The sequence below is a fragment of the Bubalus bubalis genome, chromosome 11 (assembly GCF_019923935.1).
Source record: "Bubalus bubalis isolate 160015118507 breed Murrah chromosome 11, NDDB_SH_1, whole genome shotgun sequence".
Classification (NCBI taxonomy): Eukaryota; Metazoa; Chordata; class Mammalia; order Artiodactyla; family Bovidae; genus Bubalus; species Bubalus bubalis.
In genome coordinates, this window is record NC_059167.1 from 79,049,603 (window position 1) to 79,060,232 (window position 10,630).

At 38.1% G+C, this 10,630-nt stretch overlaps 1 gene segment (V, D, J or C); it reads left to right on the top strand.

The window, feature by feature from the left end:
- The first annotated feature begins 2,685 nt into the window (after window positions 1–2,685).
- LOC112587974 lies at window positions 2,686–4,121 on the top strand. The segment is given in 2 exon segments: window positions 2,686–3,008; window positions 3,226–4,121. Coding segments are annotated over 2 exon segments (471 nt in total).
- Window positions 4,122–10,630: the final 6,509 nt, after the last annotated feature.

Consider the following 10,630-nt stretch of genomic DNA (forward strand, 5'->3'; position numbering starts at 1 on the left):
CCCCTGGAGGAGGACATGGCAGCCCACTCCAGTATTCTTGCTAGAGAATCCCATGGACAGAGGAGTCCGCTGGGCTACAGTCCAGAGTGTCACAAAGAGTCAGACACAACAGCAGTGGCTTAGCACACACACTGAAAGTGAAAACCAGAATGGTTGTATGAGTACAGAATGAATGTAAGTGTGTCGGTTGTTTACACTCATGATTTCAGGGCTGGCCAGGAGCTCAGCTCACTGCTGCTGCCCAGAGTCATCCAGAATGGTCCAGTCATTCTGGAATATATGCCACATGTTGCTAGGATGGGAAAAGATCAAATTTAAAAATTCCAAGTATGGTTTCTACTGAATGTGTATTGCTTTCTTACCACTGGAAAGTAAAAAAAAAAAAAAACCCCGAAATCAATACCATAAGTTGGTGACAGTTTGTAGCGATTAAAAGAAACAGACTACTGATACATTTAGCAGCCTAGATGGGCCTTCCTAGGTGAATCAGTGGTAAAGAATCTGCCTGAAATACAGAAGACCTGGGTTTTATCCTTGGGTTGGGAAGATTCCCTGGAGAAGGAAATGGCAACTCAGTCTAGTATTTTTGCCTGGGAAATTCCATAGACAAAGGAGCCTGGCGGGCTACAATATATGGGGTCATAAAGGAGTCAGACAGGACTTAGTGACTAAACAATATAGTCTAGATGGATCTCAGGATGCTATGGTGAATGAAAAAAAAGTCAATCTCAGAGGCAACATGGTGTATGATTACACTAATTGGATTATTATGATTATATACCTAGTATGATTCTACTTATACAATATTCTCAAAAGGACAAAATACAGAAATGAAAAGGGGATCAGTAGTTACTGGGGTTATAAAGAATTGCAGGGATGGGGAAGGTATGCAAAGAGGGTTTCTTTAGAGAAATGGAACATTTCTGTGTCATGATTTTAGTGGTGGTACAAGAACCTATATATGTGATAAAACTTCATAGAGCTTCATATCAAAACCAAAGAGCACATATAAAAACTGATGGGTAATTACAGTCTGTATTTTGATAAAAAATTTTATCAGTATCAGTTTCCTAATATATATGCAATTATTGTATTAATATATCTATATTTTATAATATCATGCTGCTGCACAGGCTGCTGTGGTCATTCATGATCTCCTCTGCTTAGTTACAAATAATTTCAAGCCCAGGCATTCATTGCCTGCCAGCACTCAGAAGTGAAATGGGACAGAAGAGTAGATGTCTCAGATAAATACAACCTTTCCTTTCTGCTTCACTCATTCATGAGTTATCTTGATCTTAAATTATGTGAACTGGCACTGTTTTAGAACTTGTCTGTATTTTCTATTCTACTTGCCTCTTTGCTTTTGTTCTTTTATATTAATTCATCTATTACAGCAATGAAACCAAATGGAAGATTGACAGCTGCATTCCACATGGACATGAAACAGTGCAGAGAACTTCAGTCACCAGCTTCTGTGGGGTTGATAGGTACTAAGTGTTTGCAGTCTGTAGATATTAAGTTTCCTAGGAGTGCATTATAGCATTACATCAAGGAAAACTCCAGCATGTCTATCTTAACTTTATTTTACAAAGAAAAATAATAAAGAGTGACTAACAAGTGAGATGGAATACTCTGGACCAATGAGACAGGAAATGTGACATGATAATTCTAGGACACATGATCTAATAAGTACAATTCTACATTTAGAGGTAAGAGGATTGAATACCCTGATCCCCCTCAAAGTCTAATGCATAAGAAGCAATATCAGATTTCAAAAGAATATTTTATTCCTGTTATAATTTCATTTAAATACAAACCACTGAATAAGCTCTGAAAATCAGATGGACTGATTTTTAAAAAATCATTTCATGTGGAAGTAATTTTATTTATTGAAAAATCTGAGTAGAGCCCTGGAACTCAGTAAAAAAAAAATAGAAATAAAAAAAAAGAGAGAGAGAGATACATTAATTATTTTGGATAAGATTGCTTTTTACCCAAAAGGCCTAAAATCTGTGAATATTTTAAAACAGTCACTAGATTCTGGATGGAGACAAGTAAGTAAAGGTTAATGAATGACTAATCAGTAGATTACAAGAATGTTTCATAGGCTACACAAAATTATATCTTAAACAGGATGGAAAAATCATTTTACTGAATAATTACCAATGTATGTCAACTTGTTTAATCTTCAGTTTCCCTCAGTTCAAACCTTTAATATTAATTGCTTTCTTCATGCCCCTTTTCAGAATCTGCCAAACATAATGACCAGGGAAAAATAGGTAGACAAAGTAAAGATTTGTGATGAGCCAGACAGTAGTCATATACTTAAAGCTATGGTTTTTCCAGTAATCATGTATGGATGTGAGAATTGGACCATAAAGAAAGCTGAGTACCAAAGAATTGATGCTTTTGAACTGTAGCATTGGAGAAAACTCTTGAGAGCCCCTTGGGCTGCAAGGAGATCAAACCAGTCCCTCCTAAAGGAAATCAGTCCAGAATATTCATTGAAAGGATTGATACTGAAGCTGAAACCCCAATACTTTGACCACCTGATGCGAAAAACTGACTCATTTGTAAAGACCTTGATGCTGGGATAGATTGAAGCAGGAGAAGAACAGGATAACAGAGGATGAGATGGTTGGATGGCATCACCGACTCAATGGACATGACTTTGAGTAAACTCTGGGAATTGGTGATGGACAGGGAAGCCTGGCCTGCTGCAGTCCATGGGGTCACAAAGAGTCGGACAGGACTGAGCGACTGAACTGAACTGAGACTTTTTCCATCTGTGCACAGACCATGTGGTTGATCTACATGACAAACCCCACTTCCTGTCTTGGGGGAGAGTCACAAGGAACCCAGGTACTTATGTATATGTGCTCTCAGGCACTTAAAGACACTGAAATCTCAGCTTGAGGCAGAATTAAACAGATTTGTGCAGGGGAATCCATGCCTCATGCCGCTCTCCAGCCTGCTCTGGGTGCTCCTGGCCGTCACCTTCTCTGGTAGGGATGCTTTCAAGCATGGGTGCGAGTGTTCAGGGTGAAAGGCCTGCACACAGGCGCATGGTGCTTCACCGGGACTTGGGGAGGAAAGGAGGACTGGAGAAAAGCAAGCATCTTAGGATTTCAGTTTAGTTTTTCTTTTTGGCGACCTAAATGAGTCTAATTCCTACACTATTTTATTCACTGCTTCATCTCTGTTTTCTGATTTTTTCCACAGGATCTGGTGTGGCCCAGAAAGTTACTCAAGACCAGCCAGACATAACCCGTCAAGTGGAGCAGTCAGTCACTCTGAACTGTCAGTATGAAGTCAGTTGGTACATGATCTCCTACTACATTTTTTGGTACAAGCAGCTTCCCAGTGGACAGATGACTTACCTCATTCATCAGTATTCAGAAGATGGGAATGCAAGGGACGGCCGTTACTCTGTAAACTTCCAGAAAGCAGATAACTCCATCAGCCTCACCGTTTCAGCCTTACAGCTGGAAGATACTGCAAAGTACTTCTGTGCTCTTCGTGAACTCACAGTGGTTGAAGTAATGGGAAAAGCTGAACAAAAACCCCAGAGCTTAATAAGAGAGAGCCTCCATGCTTCAGGACTCCAGCTGAGATGCACACCTGCAGATCCCAGCAAGAAATGATAATTGTGTGGTTGCTTCATCTGTGGTCTGGATCATAGAATTTAATTCTAAGTAAAAGCTTCTTCCTTGTTATTTGGTGTCCAGAGTAATTTTCTACTGTTAACATTCTCTTGTTGAATTTTTGACTTTAAATCAATCATACAGAACATGTGTAAAGTTGTCTAAACTTGCTCCATAAATAATTAAAAGTGACAGTTTCACTAAAATACACTCGCATCACAAATCTGGGTATAGTTACTTGGAATCGTCATAAAAATAATTTCCTTAGTCCTTTATTCTTAGTATTGTGTCACTGAAGGTACAATCAAAGAAGCAGAACCACCAGTGGTGTGGAATAAGAAATTAGTTATAAAGATTAGGACTCAGGTAATTGCTAGATCTGGTGGAAGAGTGTATACAAATCTGTTATCTTGGTATCTGATGTTGAGACTGAACTAATTGTTTGTCAGCTAGAGTAATATTTGAAGAAGAAAGTTGGATATAGACCAGAGCATGGACACACTATGACTCATAAGGACAAACTAGAGCCATGAGGTAAATGGAAACCACAAAGACACACTAAAATTTGCCTGTTTCACCTCCTTCAGTCTCAACAGTAGCAGGTGACCTTAGGAGAAGTGGGTGTCATTTGGCGTCATGCTACCTGCATACTCGGCCCAAAGCAGAGAAGACAAGGAGGAGGTTTGGTGGGAAGTGAAGGAGTTGTGAGTCAACAATAAGTTGAGCTATCAGATCAGCAGCAGCAATATGATTGAATAACCATAGTCTCTGGAGCCCTGTACCAACCTCCAAAACATAAAACCTATGGCTACTTCATCACAATCACCTTGCAAATGTTACACAAATTTCTTTTGTGGCCAATCCTAACCAAGAACAATGTGGGAAACACTTTCTATTTCCAGTTAGTTTAGATAGTACAAAGCTGCTACAGTACCCTGTTTGTTAACCTGGCATCCATCTGTACTCTCTTAACAACTTTTGAATAAAGAAAGTAAAACTATGCTTCTTGCTAATGTTGTTGTTGCTGTTCAGTCACTAAGTCGTGTCTGACTTTTTGTGACCCCATGGACTGCAGCATGCCAAGCTCTTCTATCCTCCACCATCTTCCAGAGTTTGCTCAAATTCACGTCCCTTGATTTGGTAATGCTATCTAACAATCTCATCCTCTGCTGCCCCCTTCTCCTTTTGTGTTCAATCTTTCCAAGCACCAGGGTCTTTCCCAATGAGTGGCTCTTCTCATCAAGTGGCCAAATTACTGGAGTTTCAGCTTCAGCATCAGTTCTTCAAATGAATATTCAGGATTGATTTCCTTTAGGACTGACTGGCTTGATCTCCTTGCAGTCCAAGGGACTCTCAAGAGTCTTTCCAACACCACAGTTCTTGCTAATATAATGCAGTAATTCCTCATTCAACCCAAAAGATTCTAACCTCATCCTGCGAAGATTATAGCAAGTTCATTTATCCATTTGGGAGTGAAGTTATTTTCTTTTCTAGCTAAGCCACATTCTCCCATTGAATCCTTTATCTTCACTGCTGCTTCTGCTGCTAAGTCGCTTCAGTCGTGTCCGACTCTGTGCGACCCCAGAGACGGCAGCCCACCAGGCTCCCCCGTCCCTGGGATTCTCCAGGCAAGAACACTGGAGTGGGTTGCCATTTTCCTTCTCCAATACATGAAAGTGAAAGTGAAGTCGCTCAGTCATGTCCGACTCTTAGCGACCCCATGGACTGCAGCCTACCAGGCTTCTCCATCCATGGGATTTTCCAGGCACTACTAAGCTATGATAAGATATAAGATCGACTTATATTAGCATATCTTACATTACTACATGCAGGCAAACGGGAGAGGGGAATTAAAATTGGTTAATGTGATACATAAATATATTTATATCAAAATGAAAAACAAATTCACTTAAGTATTATTGTTCTCATTCCTGAAAATGACCACATGATTATAGCTGGTATTTATAACTACCTCTTCTATTACCCATCCCATAACCTCTTTGTTCATAGCAAGCATTTCCACTCACTGCCATACTTGACTTCCTACAAAACAATCTCCTTATTCAGGAGCAATGCTATGAGGAAAGCCATAAATTTGAATAAGGAATTCTGCAAGTCCACCACTCTGGTTTTGGCAGAAGATTGCGACTTTCACTGCAATGATTGAAGGCAAATTCAAAAATCTATTTAAGTGGAAACAATCTTGCCAATATCCATGGACACTTTCCATATTGTATTCTGGGAAACATCATTAAGAATGATACCTAACTTCACATCAGAAGCAATAGAAGCCACCAAGGTAAAATATTTTTTTATTTTTTAATTTTCTTTTAAATTTAATTTAAGTTTATTTTTTTAACTTTACAATATTGTATTGGTTTTGCCATATATAAAAATGAATCCGCCACAGGTATACACGTGTTCCCCATCCTGAACCCTCCTCCCACCTCCCTCCCCATACCGTCCCTCTGGGTTGTTCCAGTACACCAGCCCCAAGCATCCAGTATCATGCATCAGACCTGGACTGGCGACTTTTTTCATATATGATATTATACATGTTTCAATGCCATTCTCCCAAATCATCCCACCCTCTCCCTCTCCCACAGAGTCCAAAAGACTGTTCTATACATCAGTGTCTCTTTTGTGTCTCGTATACAGGCTTATTGTTACCATTTTTCTAAATTCCATATATATGCGTTAGTTACTGTATTGGTGTTTTTCTTTCTGGCTTACTTCACTCTGTATAATAGGCTCCAGATTCATCCACCTCATTAGAACTGACTCAAATGCATTCTTTTAATGGCTGAGTAATACTCCATTGTGTATATGTACCACAGCTTTCTTATCCATTCATCTGCTGATGGACATCTAGGTTGCTTCCATGTCCTGGCTATTATAAACAGTGCTGCGATGAACATTGGGGTACATGTGTCTCTTTCCCTTCTGGTTTCCTCAGTGTGTATGCCCAGCAGTGGGATTGCTGGATCATAAGGCAGTTCTATTCCCAGTTTTTTAAGGAATCTCCACACTGTTCTCCATAGTGGCTGTACTAGTTTGCATTCCACCAACAGTGTAAGAGGGTTCCCTTTTCTCCACACCCTCTCCAGCATTTATTGCTTGTAGACTTTTGGATCGCAGCCATTCTGACTGGTGTGAAATGGTACCTCATAGTGGTTTTGATTTGCATTTCTCTGATAATGAGTGATGTTGAGCATCTTTTCATGTGTTTGTTAGCCATCTGTATGTCTTCTTTGGAGAAATGTCTATTTAGTTCTTTGGCCCATTTTTTGATCAGGTCATTTATTTTTCTGGAGTTGAGCTGTAGGAGTTGCTTGTATATTTTGAGATTAGTTGTTTGTCAGTTGCTTCATTTGCTATTATTTTCTCCCATTCTGAAGGCTGTCTTTTCACCTTGCTTATAGTTTCCTTTGTTGCAGAAGCTTTGAAGTTTAATTAGGTCCCATTTGTTTATTTTTGCTTTTATTTCCAATATTCTGGGAGGTGGGTCATAGAGGATCCTGCTGTGATGTATGTCGGAGAGCATTTTGCCTATGTTCTCCTCTAGGAGTTTAATAGTTTCTGGTCTTATGTTTAGATCTTTAATCCATTTTGAGTTTATTTTTGTGTATTGTGTTAGAAAGTGTTCTAGTTTCATTCTTTTACAAGTGGTTGACCAGTTTTCCCAGCACCACTTGTTAAAGAGATTGTCTTTAATCCATTTATATTCCTGCCTCCTTTGTCAAAGATAAGGTGTCCATATGTGCATGGATTTATCTCTGGCTTTCTATTTTGTTCCATTGATCTATATTTCTGTCTTTGTGCCAGTACCATACTGTCTTGATGACTGTGGCTTTGTAGTAGAGCCTGAAGTCAGGCAGCTTGATTCCTCCAGTTCCATTCTTCTTTCTCAAGATTGCTTTGGCTATTCGAGGTTTTCTGTATTTCCATACAAACTGTGAAACTATTTGTTCTAGCTCTGTGAAGAATACCATTGATAGCTTGATAGGGATTGCTCATTTTCACTATATTGATTCTTCCAATCCATGAACATGGTATATGTCTCCATCTATTAGTGTCCTCTTGATTTCTTTCACCAGTGTTTTATAGTTTTCTATATATAGGTCTTTAGTTTCTTTAGGTAGATATATTCCTAAGTATTTTATTCTTTTCGTTGCAATGGTGAATGGAATTTTTCCTTAATTTCTCTTTCTATTTTCTCATTATTAGTGTATAGGAATGCAAGGGATTTCTCTGTGTTGATTTTATATCCTGCAACTTTACTATATTCATTGATTAGTTCTAGCAATTTTCTGATGGAGTCTTTAGGGTTTTCTATATAGAGGATCATGTCATCTGCAAACAGTGAGAGCTTTACTTCTTCTTTTCCAATTTGGACTGCTTTTTTTCTTTTCTGCTCTGATTGCTGTGGCCAAAATTTCCAAAACTATGTTGAATAGTAATGGTGAAAGTGAGCACCCTTGTCTTGTTCCTGACTTTAGAGGAAATGCTTTCAATTTTTCACCATTGAGGATAATGTTTGCTGTGGGTTTGTCATATATAGCTTTTATTATGTTGAGGTACGTTCCTTCTATTCCTGCTTTCTGGAGAGTTATCATAAATGGATGTTGAGTTTGTCAAAGGCTTTCTCTGTATCTATTGAGATAATCATATGGTTTTATTTTCAATTTGTAATCTGGTGTATTACATTGATTGATTCGTGGATATAAGAATCCTTGCATCCCTGGATAAAGCCCACTTGGTCATGGTGTATGATTTTTAATATGTTGTTGGATTCTTTTTTTTTTAATTATTTTATTTTTAAACTTTACATAACTGTATTAGTTTTGCCAAATATCAAATGAATCCGCCACAGGTATACATGTTCCCCATCCTGAACCCTCCTCCCTCCTCCCTCCCCATTTCCATCCTCTGGGTCGTCCCAGTGCACCAGCCCCAAGCATCCAGAATCGTGCATCGAACCTGGATTGGCAACTCGTTTCATACATGATATTTTACATGTTTCAATGCCATTCTCCCAAATCTTCCCACCCTCTCCCTCTCCCACAGAGTCCATAAGACTGTTCTATACATCAGTGTCTCTTTTGCTGTCTCGTACACAGGGTTATTGTTACCATCTTTCTAAATTCCATATATATGCATTAGTATACTGTATTGGTGTTTTTCTTTCTGTTGTTGGATTCTGATTGCTAGAATTTGTTAAGGATTTTTGCATCTATGTCATCAGTTGATATTGGCCTGTAGTTTGTTCTTTTTTTGTGGCATCTTTGTCAGGTTTTGGTACTAGGGTGATGGTGGCTTCATAGAATGAGTTTGGAAGTTTACGTTCCTCTGCCAATTTTTCTGGAGAGTTTGAGTAGGATAGGTGTTAGCTCTTCTCTAAATTTTTGGTAGAATTCAGCTGTGAAGCCGTCTGGACCTGGGCTTTGTTTGCTGGAAGATTTCTGATTACAGTTTCAATTCCGTGCTTGTGATGAGTCTGTTAAGATTTCTATTTCTTCTTGGTCGAGTTTTGGAAAGTTGTACTTTTCTAAGGATTTGTCCATTTCTTCCACATTGTCCATTTTATTGGCATATAATTGCTGATAGTAGTCTCTTATGAGCCTTTGTATTTCTGTGTTGTCTGTTGTGATCTCTCCATTTTCATTTCTAATTTTATGGATTTGATTTTTCTCCCTTTTGTTTCTTGATGAGTCTGGCTAATGGTTTGTCAATTTTATTTATCCTCTCAAAGAACCAGCTTTTGGATTTGTTGATTTTTGCTATGGTCTCTTTGTTTCTTTTGCATTTATTTCTGCCCTAATTTTTAAGATTTCTTTCCTTCTACTAACCCTGGGGTTCTTCATTTCTTCCTCTTCTAGTTGCTTTAGGTGTAGAGTTAGGTTATTTATTTGAGTTTTTTCTTGTTTCTTGAGGTATGCCTGTATTGCTATGAACTTTCCCCTTAGCACTGCTTTTACAGTGTCCCACAGGTTTTGGGTTGTTGTGTTTTCATTTTCATTAGTTTCTATGCAAATTTTGATTTCTTTTTTGATTTCTTCTGTGATTTGTTGGTTATTCAGCAGCATGTTGTTCAGCCTCCATATGTTGGAATTTTTAATAGTTTTTCTCCTGTAATTGAGATCTAATCTTACTGCATTGTGGTCAGAAAAGATGCTTGGAATGATTTCATTTTTTTTTGAATTTACCAAAGCTAGATTTATGGCCCAGGATGTGATCTGTCCTGGAGAAGGTTCAGTGTGCACTTGAGAAAAAGGTGAAATTCATTGTTTTGGGATGAAATGTCCTATATATATTCATTAAGTCTAACTTGTCTATTGTATCATTTAAAGTTTGTGTTTCCTTGTAAATTTTCTGTTTAGTTGATCTATCCATAGGTGTGAGTGGGGTATTAAAGTCTCCCACTATTATTGTGTTATTGTTAATTTTTCCTTTCATACTTGTTAGCATTTGTCTTACATATTGTGGTGCTCCTATGTTGGGTGCATATATATTTATAATTGTTATATCTTCTTCTGGATTGATCCTTTGATCATTATGTAGTGACCTTCTTTGTCTCTTTTCACAGCTTTTGTTTTAAAGTCTATTTTATCTGATATGAGTATTGCTACTCCTGCTTTCTTTTGGTCTCTATTTGCATGGAAAATCTTTTTCCAGCCCTTCACTTTCAGTCTGTATGTGTCTCCCATTTTGAGGTGAGTCCCTTGTAGACAACATATGTAGGGGTCTTGTTTTTGTATCCATTCAGCCAGTCTTTGTCTTTTGGTTGGGAAAGGTTTAACAAGGACCTAGAAGAAATATAAAGAGTCAATATATAATGAATAATGCAATAAATGATATCAAAAATACTCTGGAGGCAACAAATAGTAGAATAACAGAGGCAGAAGATAGGATTAGTGAATTAGAAGATAGAATGGTAGAAATAAATGAATCAGAGAGGATAAAAGAAAAGCTAATTAAAAGAA